This window comes from Ranitomeya variabilis, chromosome 6 (genome assembly GCF_051348905.1).
Source record: "Ranitomeya variabilis isolate aRanVar5 chromosome 6, aRanVar5.hap1, whole genome shotgun sequence".
Classification (NCBI taxonomy): domain Eukaryota; kingdom Metazoa; phylum Chordata; class Amphibia; order Anura; family Dendrobatidae; genus Ranitomeya; species Ranitomeya variabilis.
Window position 1 is genome coordinate 525,030,519 of NC_135237.1, and position 21,102 is coordinate 525,051,620.

The 21,102-nt window shown below is 43.7% G+C and overlaps 1 protein-coding gene across 2 annotated transcripts in view; it reads right to left on the reverse strand.

Annotated features, from left to right (window-relative positions):
- NUDCD1 (NudC domain containing 1) overlaps nt 1-21,102 on the reverse strand; it is a 172,933-nt gene that overhangs the window by 21,177 nt on the left and 130,654 nt on the right. For both annotated transcript variants that reach the window (XM_077271082.1, XM_077271081.1), the window contains 2 exons: nt 20,685-20,829; nt 19,226-19,351 (listed from right to left, as the gene is read on the reverse strand). In XM_077271082.1, the coding sequence (XP_077127197.1) occupies nt 19,226-19,351; nt 20,685-20,829 (271 nt within the window). The remainder of the gene's footprint in view (nt 1-19,225; nt 19,352-20,684; nt 20,830-21,102) is intronic.

Genomic DNA, 21,102 nt, shown 5'->3' on the forward strand with positions numbered 1-21,102 from the left:
CCATTCTCCCACAGGACCCTCTGCTTCGTGCGGAGGCACCGTAGGTGCATGTCCTTCAGGACAGCCACCCTCTTCACTGTGACTTCCTTAGTAGACAGTACCACCAACTGTTTCGTCTCCAGTGCCCAGTGCACACTAGACGCTTCCACTGCCTTTTTAAAGGCCTCATGCACACCCTCGCGGGTACATGCATCTTGCGCCTCTACGGGTACATCTATCACGCACTTGAAGAGCGGAGTCTCACTTCCTTCAAGAACAGATGGCCCCTGCCTTGCCATGGACCTTTCCATCAAGACCTCTATCACAACCGGGTGACCATCTTGTTCTGCTTTTAGCGCCAACTCCTCTTCAGCTTTACTCTCATTACCACTCTGGTACTGGCACGAGAAGTCTGCGACCACCACCTCTTTTCCTTGTAGAGGGCCTTTTAGTGCTTCTCTAAGCACTACAATGTCTTCCTTTAGGGTCTGATACACACTTTGCCATCTGAACAGGTGGCCTCTGAGCTCAGAGACTTCCTTCTCTAGCTCATCCACTCTGCGCTCAGCCGCTTGTCTCAGGACCCTTTCTCGTTCGACATGGTCGTTCACCGTCTCTATAACCAATTCCATCTCGCTTCTCCCATCCTCCGGACTGGTGAAACATCCATCACTTGAGGAGGTATTCACTTCCGGCACCATCTCCTTGGTGGCCTCCTCCACTTCCGCACCCTCCGACTCTGCACTGTCAGGGTCGGCCCTCTCTTGGGTCTCAGCAGTGACGTCATTAGGTTCGTCCCTTTTCCCTGGGACTACAGAGCACTTCATACACCCCAGGTCCTCAGCATCTTCCGTCAATTCCTCACACGGAGCAACGGGTTCAGCCCCTTTGGCTCTTTTACGTCTCCGGCGACGGGAGGAAGAATTGCCTGAGTCAACCTTATTACACTCTTTTCCACTGGCGTCACCGTCTGAAGGGGAGTCGCCACCAATTGTTACCACAGGTCCTGGACCCCGTCCTCCACCCGTCAGCACAGGTCCTGGACCCCATCCTCCACCTGTCACCATAGGTCCTGGACCCCGTCCTCCACCCGTCAGCACAGGTCCTGGACCCCGTCCTCCACCTATCACCATAGGTCCTGGACCCCGTCCTCCACCCGTCACCACAGGTCCTGGACCCCGTCCTCCACCCGTTACCACAGGTCCTGGACCCCGTCCTCCACCCGTTACCACAGGTCCTGGACCCCGTCCTCCACCTGTCACCAGGGCATACGCGTTTGTTACTGGCCATGACTTGTCACAGTCACCCCCAGAATCTGTGTCACACCCCACAGTCTGATGACCCTGCAAGTCACTCTCTGTCTGGGTGTCAGCTCCACCTGTTTTATCCAGCAGACCACTACCAGTCGTATTGTGGCACACTTCAAGTGACGTCAGGTCAGTTAGTTGGGCAGTCGAACCTTTCCCTCTGGTCAGGCCTGCCTTCTCAACATTACTAACTGACATCCACATTATATCCACAAACACTTCAGCCTTTTCCCACAGTGCTACCAAATCTTGTCCTATTACCATAGGATACGGCAAGATCGGGTCTACAACCACCTCATGGTATGTGGAAACCTCCGCTGCGACAATGTAGATAGTGGCTACCTGGAGATATTCAGTGTCGCCAGGTGACACAGAATCTCCTGGACGGGTTCTCAGCACAGACGCTTCTCTCCCCGGGTCTATCAACCCTTGCACACACTTTCCATCCAGCCAAAAAGGACGCAGTCGTGACACCTCACTGATTGCCGCCCCTTTTTTGGCTCCGCCCCCTTTCTGGGCAAGTGCTCCGCGTTTTGATACCACCCCGGTTCGAGATTCAGCCCCCCTTCGGGATTCCACCCCTTTTTGGGCCATTACCCCTATTCGGGTTACCACCCCTTTTTGGGACTCCGCCCCCTTTTGGGCAACCATCCCCGTTTGGGCCACCGCTCACTATTAGGGATAATCCCTTCCCTGGGATACACCCCGTGGACTCCCCCACAGTACTCAGGCCCCAGTACACACAGTACACCCCAATGTCTCTAGGCTTGTACTGGCCCTTTAAAAGTCTGCACAAAAAGAAAAATTATTTTTTTTTTTTTCTATGTCACTTTCACCAGCTCCTGCTGGTACCGCCACAGCTCCCGCTGCAGTCACACACAACCGGCACCTCCAGGTGCTGCCAACCACAAGTCACTGCAGCTCCGCCTGCTGTGGAACCTCGCTGCAACCACGGCTACTCTCCACACGGCTCTGCACGGGTCCACCGCTGCCGCTTGTCACCTTCGTGACCCCGCCGAGTCACAGTAGACGCTTGTCACTTTCGTAACCCCGCCGAGTTACCGCTAGACGCTTGTCACCTTCGTGGCTCTGCCACAGCAATTAACTCCACGTGTGCTAGCGGGATTGTTGCCCGCATTCTCCACCAATTGTAAGGTTTCTCTTACTGAGAGTGTTGGGTGACACTCACTTGGCCGCGATATTCAAGCACACGGGCACGGGTTTATAAAACAAAGCAGTCCATGCGGTTTATTAAGCCTCATAAACCGGGGTACGCACAGTTCATAACATGAAACACAACAGGCACCAACTGGTCATATTTACTTGCAGCTTCTAACACTTCAGTGTACGGCTTTGCCTCACGGTCACTAACACGCTGGTCCTCCCTTAACCAGTTCCCAAGGGAGACCACACAGTTCATAGAACTTCACAAGCACTACCGGCCTGTACGATACCTGACGGGAGCTCCGGCTCCACCTGCTGACTCCTTGCCAGTCCGCACCTCCGGGTAAGCTGCCTTACAGGGATCACCAACTTGCCTGGCCGGCACGCACTAGTCAGTCCAGACCTCACCGAAGGACTCCAGCTTCCCCAGACTCCGTCAACACTCTTCTGGGTAAGCTGCCTAACAGGGATCCCCAACTTGCCTGTCCGGCATACAGTAGTCAGTCCAGACCTCACCGAAGGACTCCAGCTTCCCCAGTTCTACTGTGCACTGCTCCGGGATCCGGTCCTCCTACTAGGACCTCCCACGCCAGCAGGTGCTTTCCAGGAAGCCCCCTCTCAGGCTTCCAACACAGGAACACACCGAGCCCTCAGGAACTCCCTCAGGGATTTTGCACTTGGACCCTCCAGGTCCAACACTGGAACCACACAGGACCATGTGACCCACACCCTGGTCACGTTATGTACCTGTAACCACACCCACGGTAATGGATCACATGGGCTGGTGGTCACGTGATCCTGACATCACTGCAGGTCAATTCTCACGGCCTCAATACAACTCCGTGCACATCCCGGGGAGACCATGCAGCGCCCCCTACCTGTTACAGGGGTTACTGCATCACATATATCACTATATATATATATATATATATATATATATATATATATATATATATATATATATATATATATATATATATATATTATTTGTCATGAACTGTGTGAGGACTTTTATTATGCTCTGCTCCTACTGAATGAAGCTTTTGTAGATAGATTTTAATAAACTAATAGTTCATACTTCTTTGCAATATTTCTATGCAGAACATCTGATGGGAGTGGGTCTTTTCATAAAAAGAATTACGGGACGTGTTACCTTACACGGCACAAGAGCCGCCTGGGGTGCGCAGAATAACCTAAAGGATTTGGCTCAAAATGGAAACAGCAGTAATAAAACTTTTCACCCATTTCTACTTCACAGACTATAAAATTGGTTAAAAAAAGTGCTTTATGCATAGAACGACATAGAAGGAGCCTGTCACAACTACGTCCTTTTCTTCACTTACCAGCATGCACCGCTACAGACATTGCCAGACACTTTTTTAGTGTCATACTGTAAACACTATGGTGCTAATACATCACTTGCAATTTCTTGAAGTCACTTATTTTTTTTTATCTTGTGGGATTCACTCATGTAATAATAATAATAAAAACAATCCTTAACTTTGTGTTTAAATTTTTTTTTTTGACTTTTTAGCAGAAAAGTTGCAAATCCTTTCAGAAGTCGCAAGTTTGGCTTAAAACGCGTTAAATTAAAAAGCTTGCAATAACCTGTGAGATGAGGCAAAAGAACACGACATTTTGCAAAAGTTGCACTTTGTGAATCTGTCCTAAACATCTGGATAAACAAAGTTGTAGAGGAGAAATAAAAAAAACAACTGCAAAAGCGGTGCAATTCTTATCCTTACACATGTATCTTATGCATGTATCTTTATGCTTTAGGCTCATATACTGCCTAAAGCCACTAAAAGTACAAGTTATCTCAGAAAACTGGAGAAACAACAATGATGAATCAGGCCTATAGGTGCGACATCTTTCTTTCTATAACTCCCCAGAATGCACTTTTTCTGCCATTGTCCAATACACTGCTCATCCTGAAAGTCCATATTTCTCTTATGCCTGGAGAATAACAGACAGGAGAGCAGGAGCAGAGAGAATCATAGCTCCGCCTCCACTTACTGTAGTTCACCTCTCTCTTATGACTGGAGTATAGCAGACAGGAGAGCAGGAGCAGAGAGAATCATAGCTCTACCTCCACCTCCTGTAGTTCACACCTCTCTTATGCCTGGAGTATAACAGACAGGAGAGCAGGAGCAAAAAGAATCATAGCTCCGCCTCCACTTCCTGTAGTTCATCTCTCTTATGCCTGGAGTATAACAGACAGGAGAGCAGGAGCAGAGAGAATCATAGCTCCGCCTCCTGTAGTTCACCTCTATCTTATGCCTGGAGTATAACAGACATGAGGGCAGGAGCAGAGAGAATCATAGCTCCGCCTCCACCTCCTGTAGTTCACCTCTCTTATAACTGGCGTATAACAGACAGGAGAGCAGGAGCAGAGAGAATCATAGCTCCGCCTCCACCTCCTGTAGTTCACCTCTCTTATAACTGGCGTATAACAGACAGGAGAGCAGGAGCAGAGAGAATCATAGCTCCGCCTCCACCTCCTGTAGTTCACCTTCGTCTTATGCCTGGAGTATAACAGACAGGAGGGCAGGAGCAGAGAAAATCATAGCTCCGCCTCCACCTCCTGTAGTTCATTTCTGCTGCTGTGATTACACCTGACAACAAGCAGTGCACAGAATGGAAAACCTAGTGGCCAGCTCTTTGAAGTGACTTTTCGGAGGCAAGATAACAATTTCGAAATTAAGTACTTTGCAGATTTTCTATTTATCCCATTATCTGTCACATAAGATCGCGCTTCCTGAAAGGCCAGGGACCCATTAAATGTAATAGATTCTAAATGCTGCACAAGAGATACATATGGAGCTCTGTTCTCCTGCCTGACGGTCCAGCTTGCATGTTTATTCTCATAAGATGCTGCCAGATACTGTCTGCATTGCTCGTCTTAAAACCCAACATGACGATTCTAGTCTCCTTCAAAAGCAATTACCAAGGGTCGATGTAGTTGCCCTCATGCACATATTAGAACTTGGTAGGTCTAGTGTAAGATACAGGAAAGATATATATCTTGGTACTGTGTTAGCCAGTAGATAGAAAAATATTTAGAATTGAGAGTCCTCAGTGGTTGATACCTTTTAATGGCTAACTGAAAAGATGGAAACAAATTGCAAGCTTTCGAGACTACTCAGGTCCCTACATCAGACTAGACTAATACAAATTCAGAAAAAACACATTTATGCACAATACAGCCCAGAAAAAATGCCATAGATAAGACAGGTGACGTGAAGCAGAACTACCATTATGTGAGAGTGCTAAAATGTTTATGTGCATAAATATTGGAACAGTTCATAGATAAGGAGTGTGAATGTTTTATTGTCCTCTGATTGGGGTCTGGTTCTATGTTATGATGACCCCACATGGTCTGAGGAGCAAATTCCTTAATTGATGTAAAAAGACATAAATCCATGGGACACATTCATTCCTGTGTCAAAGTTCGTCATCAGTTTATATTCCCAGACTATTCTGTTTCTCTGAGATTTGAAGTTACCTTTTAATACAAGTAATTTCATGTCCATAATGCTGTGATCTGGGAGACAAAAATGTTTGGCCACAGGTAGATCCATTCTTTTTTCTCTTATTGTGTGGTGATGAGAATTCATCCCTGTCCTCAGTTTTTGCCCTGTCTCCCCTACATACAGACCCCCAGTTGGACATTTGGTACAAATAATTAGGTACACCGCATTAGATGTGATGCAGCTGAAGGTACCTGGTATCTTGTAGTCCTGGTGTGAATTGTGGATCTTTATCTTGTCCGTGGTCATTATAAATGGACAGGTTTTACATTTTTTCTAGTTGCAAGGAAAGGTACCTGCAGCTGTTGGAGAGGACAGGGAGCTTCTGACAATGATGCTTCTTCGATTTGGGGGCTGCCTAAACCATAGTAGTGGGGGGTCTGGAAAAATGGATTGTAATCGGGCATCTTTTTTGTAGTAAAGGTTGTAATTTCCGTGCAGCTCCCCTTAGCACCTCCAGATTTGGATTGTAGGTGACCACTAGAGGCACCCGGTTATTTTCTTCTTTAGCTTTGTAATGTAGCAGGTGATTCCTTCATATTCTAGTTGCTCTTGTAATTTGGTTTTGAATTGTTCTTGGATGGTAGCCCTGATTCAAAAAGGTCTTTCTGAGGCAACCAAGGTGTTTGTCTCTATCCATGGGGTTGGAACATATACGATTGTATCTGATGGCTTGGCTGTAGACAATATAATTATTTATGTGTTTTGGATGGAAACTGTCCCATTTAAGGTATGTTGGACGGTCGATTGGCTTCTGATACAGGGATGTCTCTATTTTATTGTTCTGCAGCTTAATGATGGTGTCCAAAAAGTTAATTTCAGTACAGGAGTAGTTGAGTGTCAAGTTGATGGTAGGATGAAATTGATTAAACTGTTCATAGAACATCTTTAGCTGTGGCTCAGACTCCGTCCAGATGATTAAAATGTCATCAATGTAGCGGTAGTATGCCAGAGGCCCGATGGGACATGAGGACAAAGTCGCTTTCAAGCTTGGCCGTGAAAAGATTTGCATACTGTGGGGCCATTTTACTTCCCATTGCGGTGCCAGTCTCCTGTAAATAGATCTTCTTGTCAAATTCAAAGTAATTGTGGGTGAGGATGAATTTTATAAGTTTCACCACAGAATCCGCATCAGTCTCTGTGTTTTCCAGGAAGAATTTGCAGGCATTTAATCCATCCTGGTGTGGGATGTTAGAGTACAAAGATTCCACATCCATGGTGGCCAGGATGATTCGTTCTGGTATGAGTGCCATTATATGGAACAAGCTTACGAGCTGAGCCCACTCAAAACAGAGCAGACGTCGGCGGTCTTATACAGCCGGCATCTGCCTCTAACAATAGTGACCAGACCTAGCTCTCATAACTGTTGCTAACTCCTTAAATTCCGCCATCAGCTTCTGATAATGCAGCGTTTTAGGCACCCATGATTCTCCTGATACACAATCGCCGGTTGCTGATGCATTGCAGTGCCTGGCTGGGTTCTGCTTAAGACTGTGAGGGCAGCTAGGGGCCTGCTGAAAGCCCCCATGGCTGCAAAGTCAGTACTCCTGGGATAGTCCAGCTATATAGACACCAAATATTTTACTTGCATCCTTCAATACTGTGGTACTGCAGTATACAGATTAATCCATTACAGGATCAAAAGGTACAAGTCCCTTAAGGTGATAAAAAAAAGCAAAAATCTATATAGATTAAAAAAAAATATATATAAAAATTTTTTAATCACACACCCCCCCTTTCCCTTTTCAAAAATAAAAAAAAACGTAAAAATGTAACCATATTTAGTATTACTGCATCTGTAAAAGCCCAACCAAAACATAAAATTATTTTACGAGTACAGTCTCAACCACAAAATGAAATAAAGAGAGATCAAAAAGTTGTACGTACCCCAAAAAAAGTAACAAGCCCACATGTCCTCTGTTGGAAAAATGGGGACACAAACCATTTTTTTCTTCCCTTAATTATAGAACTAAAAAAAAACAAAACACAAAAATACTCCGTTTGGCATCGTCGGAATTGCACCGACCTGGAGAATCGTATTGCCAGGTCATTGTTACTGCACAACGAACGCCATGGTGAAAATAAAAACACAATTCCTTATTGAGTTTTTTTTTACTATTTCTTGACATTTTTGTTTTCGTTTTTGAATACGTTATAAAGCTAAATGAATGGTGTCTTTCAAAATTGCAACTTGCCCAAAACAAAAAAGCCATCATGTGGGTATGGGCGGTCAAAAAATAAAATAAAAAACAGCTATGGGCTCTTTGAATACGAGCAGGTAGAAAAAAAAACATAAAACGAAAGGGCAAAAACAAAGAAAAAACATAAAGCTAAAGTACACAAATGAAAGTTGGCTGTGGCTGGCAGGGGTTAATGCGAGGTGGTGCTCAGAGAACCGTCAGCTGCTGAGATTATGGAATACACTTGCTTATTTATCTCAACGTTCTGCATATAAAATTCTAAAAAAAGGGCAGAAAATACTTTGCAGTCCACTTTTGGCATTGCAGAGTAATTAGCATAATTGCCTGATAAAGTCTGATCAGAATATAGATCTGGCTCGCCCCATCTCCCACACACAATGAGACATAGTCCTCATTAATATTCGGCTGATATCAGATCGGAGCACCTCCATACTGGTTGTGTGTGGAGACTATAGCAGCGAGGTGTGAAGATCGCATTGTTTTCCTGAATAGAGAGGAGACGAGGGATAGAAAATAGCTGGCAGTGTGGGGGGTGTGAACGGAAACGGGGGATGGAGCAAATAAGATAAAATGTTCTATAACATGCAGATATAATAAGAAAATCTACATATAGTGTACCAAAATAACATTCACAGAGAGAGAACTGGTGCCGACCACTCGTTAAAATGTAGAAAAGATCATGGGTACAGTAAAATCCCTTTAAAGGGGGTCCGACTGCTCGATCTGACAGTGTAAACTAAGCACGGGACATTGCAGATATTACAGCACCTATAAAAATCCCACCGTTCGTGCTCTAATCGCTGCCTCCGTTCTGCAGAAACTGATATTTAATCAAATATGCTAATTAGGGAGCACACTGACAGTGCTCTCTAGCCTGGAGTGAGCACTGACTGCAGAGAAAGCCTAGGCAGGCCAATCAGGTGAGTCACCAGTAATGTAGGCGGGGACATGCAAAACCAGTGGGCGGAGCAGTGCACTGAGCCTCTTGGCCACACCAAGGGTGCAACAACTACTCTAATTAGCATGTTTCATTAAAGTACAGTTTTTGCAAAACGGAGGCTGCGATTAGAGCACCAACGGTGAGATTTTATAGGGCCCGTAATAGCTACAAGGCTATGTGCTTAGTCTATATTGTCAGTTTGGGATGACAGACTCCCTTTAATTTTGCACACTGACCGATGTTGTACTATCAGGCCTCATTTAAACATCCGATTTTCTCACACGAGTGCTACCCGTGTTTTTCAAAGATACCGGTAATTTTTACCCTGAACTGAGCAGTCTGCAGACAATATCGGATTTTGATCGGAGGGTTGGATCGAAATCTGCAATGCAAGTCAGTGGGAAAAAATAAAATAAATATCTGACTGCACTTGGATGACATTCGAGTGCGTTTCGATTTTCAAGGACTGTCGGAATGAAGAAATTCTTCTTCTTTTTTTTAAATTTCATGTGCGAGAAAAAAAATTGGATGACACTCGTATCACACTGATCAATATAATCGGTCCAATTTTCTTGTACGTGAAAAAAATCAGACATCTGAATGAGGCCTAATGAGGAGCTGAAAAAAAAACAGTCACTTTTTTTGTTATAGAAAAAAAGCATCCTTGTTTTTCAACCCCTGTAACCTTGTACACAGCCTCTAAACACGGACAATAAACTATGAAGACACTATTACAGAAATGATTGAAAGTATGCACAAAAACAGCTAAGGCCCGGATGCTTCTACACCTGATGCCCAGACAGAATATGTCTAATCTTTGTGTGTCTGGGCTCAGACCCCCATGGCCTGGTAACGTCATATTCATATAGATACAGGAGTTGTTATGATTAAGCTCAGATAGCGGCAGTCTAATGAACCCAATAACATGATCAGGATAGATGTCCATCACCATTTTGACACACAAAAAGTACAATAAAAAAGTTCCAATTGTAAAAAAAAGTAACTAAATGTTATTTTTTTCTATAATTATCCTCCATGCATTGCAAAGTTATGCATTTAATTGCCTTATTTTGCTTCCTTCTCTCTCAATTACTATGCTGCAGTGCTGTCCAGTTCATGCTCCTTTAGAAGCTGCTTTCAATTGCTGCTCAGCTATATCAGTACACTACATTCAAACTACCTGTGTATGGGACTTTTCCTGTCTGAGCCTCACTGCTCCCCTGCTGTACTCAAATAGGGAAACTTCCACACTCTAATTGAATACAGGCCAAAATCATCATTCTTTTAACACTTTTTTTTTCAATTTTTTATTTTTAGGCATGTTTATGCTCGCACCAAATTCATTATGACTTTTGTACCATTTGTATGTTTGGGGTTTCAGTCCTCATCACCTTTTAGGCTTGCTCAACAATATGGCCTTGGTTTTGATTATATAAACGTTGGTTAGTTTGAGCCTTTTACAGCCTATTGAAAGGAAAAACAGAGCAAAAAGAGGAAAATTTATCAAGACTGGTGTTTTGTACACCAGTCTTCATCCAGGGGTAGATGGAGTAAGATACCACTTAATAGGAACCGATCACCATTTTTTTTTTCATGTGTGACCAAAGATTATCACCTTAATTAATAAAGGGGTATATAACCTCGGTGACTCCCCCTGTATACTCCCCCAAAACCTTTATAAATTCCCCCACGCTTTATGTAAACCGTGTCGGTCCAGTCCAATAGGCGTCCTTTTTGTGGTCTCTATCCCTCCTCCCGGCTGCTAATCGACGAACTAATGATGACTGTCATGCATGAAGTCTCCTGCGTCATCTACATAGTTGGGTGAAATCTCGCGCCTGCGCAGAGACATCACCGGCTCACAACCGCACACTTAAGTGCGCTTGTTTTAGGCTCTGCCCGCAGTGGGGCAGTGCAAATTGCACAGGCGCAAGCTTTCGCCCGGCTACGTAGATGACACATTTTGTGTCATCCACGTCAATCAGAGTAGGAGGACGAAGATCAGCCCCCTCTAGAAAAGCAAGCCAAAAAGATTCAGAAAATTTTCAACATAAGTGTTCTGGCTTAAAAGAGTTGATGAATTCCCCGAAAACATTGTGCGCCTTTTCATGAATGTGGACCAAAGTCCGCCACCACAAAAAGGTAGAAAAGACAAAGAAAAAAAAAAAATGTATAAAGGGCTCAAATGATCAATCAGGGCCATAGCTTACAGATCTTGCTGAGCAGCAGTTGAAAGCAGCTTCTAAAGGAGCATAAATGAGACATTGAAACAGCACTTTAGCAAAGTATTCGGTAGAGAAAGAAGGAAAATAAGATCATGAAGTACACTACAATATATAACATTGCAATGCCTGGAGGATCATTAAATTAAAAAATAAAGTTTAGTTACTCTTTGCATACATTTTTGACTCTTGGCATAACATATTTGCTCTGCTTATACGGACTTTAATTTATAGGTCATTTGCAAGACTTTTTTGACCCTTAAACTCCTCACTTTCTCATAGCCTCAGGTGCTTCATTCTACAAGCCCTTTACTTGAGAAGGTTGTGAATAGAAATAATGAAAACCAATCATCAATGGAGGGAAAACAACTCAAACTTTTCATTGCTTCACTGATTCTATCACTGAAAAATGAGAGCTGGCAGCTGCAATGTTCCGGTCAAACAATTGCATTTGTATAGACCTCCACGATAAGTGGAGTATCAAACGCATGTGATGTATAGGATTATATTCCCAAGGCACACTACTGCACAACAAGTCTTTGATTATTGGGGTATTCCCACCCTGGAATATTGGGGCATCCTCTAGCACACGCCACCCACTGGGACCCTTGCCAATCTGGAGAATGGAGTCCCTTCAGCATTTCTTCTTCACTCGTCAATGTGCAGGAGACTAGGCCTATACCGCAGCTCCCTGTTGGACTCGCATTGCCTTTAGCAGGGTAATTTGGACTTCCCCCAGTAACTGGAGGCACACTGATCAGTAAGAGGTGGTGCATGGTATGGATATTTACATCTATGGTAGGAAAAACACTCTAAAAATGGAGTAGGAGGGAGACATAAATGCCTCAATATAGATGTCACATGGGTAACGTTCACTTAAAGGGGATATCCAGGATTTAAAAAAAAAAAGTGCCTAAGCACTAATACACAAGTAGTTGGTACGTACCTGTCTTTTGGTGCCCGACGCCGTCCTCCGCCGGCACAGAGCGGTCACAGACTTGTGCTGATATCAAGTCAACAAAGCAAAGGTTTCTCTTCCTGTTGACAGAGCGGGGCTACTGGTGTCATGCTGATTGACACTTCCTAATTGGGGAGAGCCAGCTGTCAATCAGCATGGCACCAGTAGTCCCGCCCTGTCAACAGGAAGAGAAACTGCTGCTCTACTGACAGGGAGCAGCTGAATCTCCGGCAGGAGCGGTCAATGACCGGCGCCGGGTGCAACAAGCACGTAGTTAACTCTGTTACCAACTACCTGCCTGTTAGTGCTTAGACAATATCCCCTTAAGCCCCGAGGGTGGTTTGCACATTAATGACCGGGCCAATTTTTACAATTCTTACCACTGTCCCGTTATGAGGTTATAACTCTGGAACGCTTCAACGGATCCCGGTGATTCTGACAATGTTTTCTCGTAACATATTGTACTTCATGATAGTGATAACATTTCTTCGCTATAACTTGCGTTTATTTGTGAAAAAAATGGAAATTTGGCGAAAATTTTGCAATTTTCCAACTTTGAATTTTTATGCCCTTAAATCACAGAGATATGTCACACAAAATAATTAATAAGTAACATTTCCCACATGTCTACTTTACATCAGCACAATTTTGGAACCCAAATTTTTTTTGTTAGGGAGTTAAGGATTAAAAGTTGACCAGCAATTTCTCATTTTTACAACACCAATATTTTTTAGGGACCACATCACATTTGAAGTCATTTTGAGGGGTATATCTGATAGAAAATAACCAAGTGTGACACCATTCTAAAAACTGCACCCCTCAAGGTGCTCAAAACCACATTCAAGAAGTTTATTAACCCTTCAGGTTTTACAGGAATTTTTGGAATGTTTAAAAAAAAATAAAAAAAATGAACATTTAACTTTTTTTCACAACAAATTTATTTCCTCTCCAATTTGTTTTATTTTACCAAGGGTTACAGGAGAAAATGGACCCCAAATGTTGTTGCACAATTTGTCCTGAGTACGCTGATACCCCATATGTGGGGGTAAACCACTGTTTGGGCGTATGGCAGAGCTCGGAAGGAAAGGAGCGCCATTTGATTTTTCAATGCAAAATTTACTGGAATTGAGATGGGACACCATCTTGCGTTTGGAGAGCCCCTGATGTGCCTAAACATCGAAACCCCCCCACCAGTGACACCATTTTGGAAAGTAGACCCCCTAAGGAACTTATCTAGATGTGTTTTGACAGCTTTGATCCCCCAAGTGTTTCACTACAGTTTATAACGCAGAGCAGTGAAAACGAAAAATCATTTTTTTTTTTCACAAAAATTATTTTTTAGCCCCCAGTTTTGTATTTTCCCAAGGGTAACAGGAGAAATTCGACTACAAAAGTTGTTATCCAATTTGTCCTGAGTACGCTGATACTCCATATGTGGGGGGAACCACCGTTTGGGGGCATGGCAGAGCTCGGAAGGGAAGGAGCGTCATTTGGAATGCAGACTTAGATGGATTGGTCTGCAGGCGTCACGTTGCATTTGCAGAGCCCCTGATGCACCTAAACAGTAGAAACCCCCCACAAGTGACCATTTTGGAAACTAGACCCCCCAAGGAACTTATCTAGATGTGTTGTGAGAACTTTGAACCCCCAAGTGTTTCACTACAGTTTATAACGCAGAGCCGTGAAAATAAAAAATCATTTTTTTCCCACAAAAATGTTTTTTAGCCCCCCAAATTTTTATTTTCCCCAAGGTAACAAGAGAAATTGGACCCCAAAAGTTGTTGTCCAATTTGTCCCGAGTACGCTGATACCCCATATGTTAAGGTAATCCCCTGTTTGGGCGCACGGCAGAGCTCAGAAGGGAAGGAGTACTGTTTTACTTTTTCAATGCAGAATTGGCTGGAATTGAGATCGGACACCATGTCACGTTCAGAGAGCCCTGATGTGCCTGAACAGTGGAAACCCCCAATTCTAACTGAAACCCTATCCCAAACACACCCCTTATCCTAATCCCAACCATAACCCTAATCACACCCCTAACCTGACACATCCCTAACCCTAATCCCAACCGTAAATGTAATCCAAACCCTAACTTTAGCCCCAACCCTAACCCTAACTTTAGCCCCAACCCTAACTTTAGCCCCAACCCTAACTTTAGCCCTAACCCTAACTTTAGCCCTAACCCTAACTGTAGCCATAACCCTAACTGTAGCCCCAACCCTAACCTTAGCCCCACCCCTAACCCCAACCCCACCCCAACGGGAAAATGGAAATAAATACATTTTTTTAACTTTATTAATTTTCCCTAACTAAGGGGGTGATGAAGGGGGGTTTGATTTACTTTTATAGCGGGTTTTTTAGCGGATTTTTATGGTTGGCAGCCGTCACACACTAAAAGACGCTTTTTATTGCAAAAAATATTTTTTGCGTTACCACATTTTGAGACCCATAATTTTTCCATATTTTGGTCCAGAGTCATGTGAGGTCATGTTTTTTGCGGGACGAGTTGACGTTTTTATTGGTAACATTTTTGGGCATGTAACATTTTTTGATCGCTTTTTATTACGATTTTTGTGAGGCAGAATGACCAAAAACCAGCTATTCATGAATTTCTTTTTTTTTTTTTTTTTGGGGGGGGGGGGTGTTTATACCGTTCCACATTTGGTAAAATGGATAAAGCAGTTTTATTCTCCGGGTCAGTACGATTACAGCGATACCTTATTTACATAATTTTTTTATGTCTTGGCGCTTTTATACGATAAAAACTATTTTATAGAAAAAATAATTATTTTTGCATCGCTTTATTCTGAGGCCTATAACTTTTTTGTTTTTTTGCTGATGATGCTGTATGGCGGCTCGTTTTTTGCGGGACAAGATGACGTTTTCAGCGGTACCATGGTTATTTATATCCATCTTTTTGATTGCATGTTATTCCACTTTTTGTTCGGAAGTATGATAATAAAGCGTTTTTTGCCTTTTTTTTTTTTTTTTTTACGGTGTTCACTGAAGGGGTTAACTAGTGGGACAGTTTTATAGGTCGGGTCGTTACGGCAACGGAGATACTAAATATGTGTACTTTTCTTGTTTTTTTTTTAATTTAGAAAATGTATTTATGGGAACAATTTATTTTTTTTTTTTATTAATTTTTTTTTTATTTTATTTATTTTTTGTTACACATTTAAAACATTTTTTTTTACTTTTTTACTTTGTCCTAGGGGGGACATCACTGTATAGTGACAGATCGCTGATCTGACACTTTGCTGAGCACTGTGCCAGATCGGCGATCTGACATGCAGGCTTATAAGCACTTGCTCTGAGCAGGCACTTGGTAAGCCACCTCCCTGCAGGACCCAGAAGTAGCCCCGCGGCCATTTTGGATCCGGGGCCTGCAGGGAGGAGACGCTCAGTACAAGGTGAGCACATCGCCTTGTACCGATCGTCTCAGGGAAGCCCGCAGGGAGCCCCCTCCCTGCGCAATGCTTCCCTATGCCCCCGGAACACTGCAATCATGTTTGATCGCAGTGTGCCGGGGGGTTAATGTGCCGGGGGCAGTCCGTGACCGCTCCTAGCACATAGTGCCGGATGTCAGCTGCGAAAGTCAGCTGACACCCGGCCGCGATCTGCCGCGCTCCCCCGTGACGCATATGACGTACTATTCCGTCACTGGGAATTAAGTCCCAGGTCACCTTGACGGGATAGTACGTCATATGGGATTAAGGGGTTATTATTTATTTTTATTTTTTATAGTCCCGGGCATCTTTTTTTTCAGCGTTTTTTTAATGCAAATTTCAGTTGCATTTTACGGTACCAGCAAAGTCTATGAGATTTCAGTAAGCTTGTTTTTCCTGCCTCTCAGTATTTTTTGCCTTTGCTTGTTTTTTGTTTGCAGAATAAAGCATGTCACTTCTTTCAGTGTTTTTTCAGCATTTTTTTTTATCCATCGAAAGCAGAGCATTGTTTTGCTGTTAAAATAAAAACACTGAAAAAACGCCTAGTGTGAACATAGCCTTACAGGGACTTTGTCAGTAGGATCAACCCTCCTAAAGGTTCATATGGGAGTGCAGGTCATAGGAAGCTAAATAAAAAGATACCTTGATATCTGCAACCCGATGTCTTATTCCAGAGAAATATAAGTTTTTCTTATATGTAAATGAGCCCTTAAGATCTACGGGCCGAACACTGATCATGTGAGACATGTACATAAGGAGAGAGGACTGTCAGTCATTACATGTCTTTCTTGGGTAACGCCCACTTTCATTTAAAATACTCTCTGGAGGCAGATTCTCTGGGATTCTCCGGCCCATTGATCTTGACAGCTTAACATTCTCGTTACTCGAGATTTCCCGAGCATGCTCGGGTGTCCTCCGAGTATTTTTTAGTGCTCGGAGATTTAGTTTTTCCTACTTACACATTTCCTTTAAGATACCCAAAACACAGAGTAAAGGCAGACAAATCTGCTAATATGTGTATGGGCTAGAGATGAGAAAACTGAATCGCAGTACCCTGAGCCCCATTACCCGCCTCCTTCCTGCCGGCATCACCGTCTCCTCTTCTGATTAGCCAGCCTGACACAATATCATCGTCGTAGAGTGACAATGTCGCACCTGGCCGGCTAATCAGAAGAGTAGTCAGGAATGCCCGCAGGAGGAAGCGGCTCACAGGATCCATCAGGCTGCCATGGATGTGGCCACTGTGAATCGATCTGTTCATCTCCAGTATAGTTGTCCTCCTCACTCTTCACTGACAGATGACTTGTAAAGTTGAGGAGCTTTCCTCAGGATAGCGCACCAATATCAAATCGGTGGGGCCAGATACTCAGCGCCCCCATCGATCTCCCCATTAATAGTTGGGAGTCTCCCACTCAGAACTCATCTATGCGGTGGAACAAGAGGAGCGAAGAGCGTATCTTACTCTGGAGGACTTGGCATGTTTTAGTATTACACAGACAACTTCTAGATGTGAAGGTGAATTGCGCAATGCTTCATTTTACCTCTGGGGGCAGTGCAGAGGATCTCATCAAATTTTTATTGTTGAACTGGACACACAATGTAATAGTGGCGACAGAGCAGAATAATACTTTAATATCTCTCCGTTGCAGAGATATTAGCAATCAAAGTATCTGGCACCTAATGAGCTAACTTTTGTTAGGACCAAGTGAGTGTTATCAGATGCTTTTCTGGGGGCGTTTACTTTTTCCCCTGTATAATGTTATCCAATCATAAGCAGGCAGCACTGAAGAAAGTTGAACACGCCCCCCACTATAGCTTAAAGCATGTTTCTCAGTGTGAGAGATGTAATCACACCTATGTCTGCTGTGTGATCAGGGCTGTCATTACATCTCACAAAGGAGCAGTCTATTCTGGGATACTCCTGTGTGAGATGTAATGACACCCTGCTACGATCTCACTGCAGAGCAAGTGCAAGTTACTGTGATCACAGGGGACTCCTTACTGACTCATCTCCAGACAGGCAGTGTAGAGGAGGTGCAGTACGGCAGAGCTGACAATGCTATGGGAGAAGGAGAGCTGATAGAAGAGTTGGTAATATGACACAACTAAACTCAGCTGTGCTGCTTCAACCACCATAGATACTTTATCTGAAAGATGCGAGTCATCTATTTTCTTCTCTCAGCACTTTCTAATCATACAGGAGGTTAGACCAGGAGATCAGAGCTGTCTGTCACACACCTCATGCATTGAGAAACCTGCTCTAAGCTATTAAGGGGCGAGTTCTTGTTTCCCTTGAGTGTTACTGCCTGATTATGATAGGTCATCATCATACAGGGAGAAAAAGTACACACTCCCAATGAAAACCATCTGATAACACCTACTTGGACTTATCAAAAGTTAAACGTTATTAAGTGCCAAATACTTTCATTGCTAATATCTCCACATCGGAGAGGCAAAATAAAAAAAACAAACATTTTCTTCTGCCCTGCAGCTAATATTACACCGTGTGTCCAGTTCAAAATGAAAAATTTGGCGAAAGGTCCTCTTTAAAGGGGTTGTCCAATTTATGTGAAATCCTGCAGTGAGGCACTACACCGCCAGGTATACCCCCATGTGAGGTCTGCAATCAATCACTGACCTCAGTGATCTGTTTTTTTGTTTTGCACTGGGTTCAATGTGTAGTAAAGATGACCTGTCAATGTAATTCTTACAGATCAATAGGACTGCGATATCAAACTTTTAAAAAGGTTTTTCTTCCATGTAAAATGGTGGAAAAAAAAATCAGAAATTAAAGAAAATAAAAAAAAATAGTGTTGTGTGCGAATTTTCTGAGTTAACTTTTTCCTTTTTTCCACAGGAGCCACGTGCTTGGTGATTCAACGTTTTTATTGGCACCATTGGATTTTCACAGATGTGCATCAGCAGGTCTCCATCTGCCATTGGCACCCCAAATCGTGTTGGGGGGTGGGTCACTCTAAACGGCAAGTCACGATGATCACCATGGCAGATCAATGGTGGCATTTAAGGGGTTAACAGCAACGATCGGTGCCATTACGATTGCAGGCTCTATAACATGCGGTAGGCTGAGCCTGTTCTACACAGCCGCATCTGGCATGTGACGTACATTCACCTATCGGACGGGGCTACAGAATGGTTCCTCCACAGATTATGGGAGATCTCTGAGCATTGGGAGATCTTGTGATGAGCATATTCTTGGGGACCCTTCTAATAAAAGAAAAAAAAAATATTGGATTTCCTGCCCATATGAAAAAGAATAGATCCAAATGAGAATGTGTGATCGTAATTAGGACCAGTGCCCACATGGGAGAAGTCATAGATGAAGGGCAGAAAACATCTGAGACTCCTACACGAGCTCAACCAGAGCAGGGCGATAATGTACCTTCTAGTTGTTGTCCTAAGAAATGAACATAACGGTTAATATATTCTGCATTCCTCAGTAATGGCAGCATCTTACCACATGTGTAGCTTTCATTGTGTTACCATCAAATCTGCACAAAGTTGTGCTGTCCTCCAGAGCCATGTCGCACTCTTCCAGCTCCTGAGCATTACACGGAGGCTTCTCTCGCTCCGGGTCTGGATTCTGACAAAGAAACGCAAGAAATTACCAAGATGTAAATTCAGAATATTTTGCATCTATTACCACAAGATTAACTCACACAGAGATCTGAGCAATTTACTAACAAGGAAATGGAGCATAACACCGGGGCCACCGAAATCAACCAGCTGTCAATGTAACGCCAAGCATTTGCCAGCAAGGTCACCTCCAGAGGCCATCACCAGAACACAACCGATGGCCTGATGAACGACCGCTCATCGCCGTCCCAAAATACCTCCCAAACTTCCTCAGCAAATATTGGAATGGTTCAGCTGATGATGACATCAGTGAAAAAAAAAATAGCTTTATGCCACAACTTTATGCATTCAAGTACATGCCGGTGTTTTGTAAGCCATCTACACACAAGCACCACTAAACTGCACGAGTGCCAACTGGAATTTATCTGGGAGTCCATAATGGTAAGTCATGTAGAGGGAAAGGGTTAAAGTGGTTGTCCGGTCTTTGGCTACAAGTCTGCAGTCACTCCACATGACTGCAGACTTGTGAATCCTTACAGTGCGCTCATTGCACGCGGTGAGGATTTTCCAGGGCCGGGTCCAGAAGGGAGCGGTCATGTGATGACAAGTATACGATTTCCATACTGTCGGCCACATTCCGATTAGAAGTGTCCGCATGTGTGCAAATCACATACATGGGGTCCTGGCACTGCAGACTTCTGACAGTCTGCAGTTGGTGTGATGTGAGGATTCACAAGTCTGACTCGTAGCCTAAGGCCATACAATCCCATAAACAGAGAAGGGCTTAGTATGGAGTCTTTTAAGCCATGCACCATAGGGAAAACTATGCAGATTAGCTTTCTTGCAAAATGAAAGAAAGCATCTTGCAAGTCATTGTCTCACTCTCTCACTAGACTTGCAACATGACCAAAGATGAATGGCACCAAATAAAAAAGGAACAGCATCCAGTCCGGGTGATGAAAAAAATCAATACCTTTGTTCTGCCATGATGCAACGTTTCGACCCAAAAGGTCTTTGTCAAGCATCAAAGCTGAATGGCAAGCCAGAAACTCAACAACAGACTGTTTCAGGGCCAAATCAGAGCACTCAGTATTGAGCTTTCTTGTCCCCTCCCCTCTTCCATGGATCATATAGATATACTGTATGTATGTATGTATGACCAGGCAGGGTGCTTGCTGTGTGCTCTGCCCCATCACTAAGATGATAATAATGGGAGACTGAGCAGAACCTCATAATAAGTTGATCGGGTCTGTTGTGCGAGTGATTCATCAGTGCTGTGCTTCTTTTAGAAATGGAAAAAGTATATTCGATGATCAAGATTTAAGAACTGGTTCCCTTACCAATTCCTCAGACGTGAGGTGCATCAGTTGTTCAGCGATTGCAGCACATTGTGCTGGATCTGCGACAAATTCTCCTTGTTTATCGCCGACAATGACTTCTGGCCACATACAGCCCTCGTCTCTCTTCATCAATGTGACTTTCACACTGCGAAGACAAAAAAGTACATAGTGATGACTTGCTGAACACCAAGAGACAATAAAAATATTAATACTACATGTTATCTATTCACTATGTATCTGAAGGGAGAAGAGATGGCCCGGGAATTAAGGAAAAGGCCTGAGAAGAAAAGAGCAGGCCCGGGAAGAAAAAAAAAAAAAAGAGCTGGCCTGGGAAGGAAAAAAAGAGCTGGACCGGGAAGAAAAAAAGAGCTGGCCTGGGAAGAAAAAAAAGAGCAGGCCCGGGAAGAAAAAAAAAAGA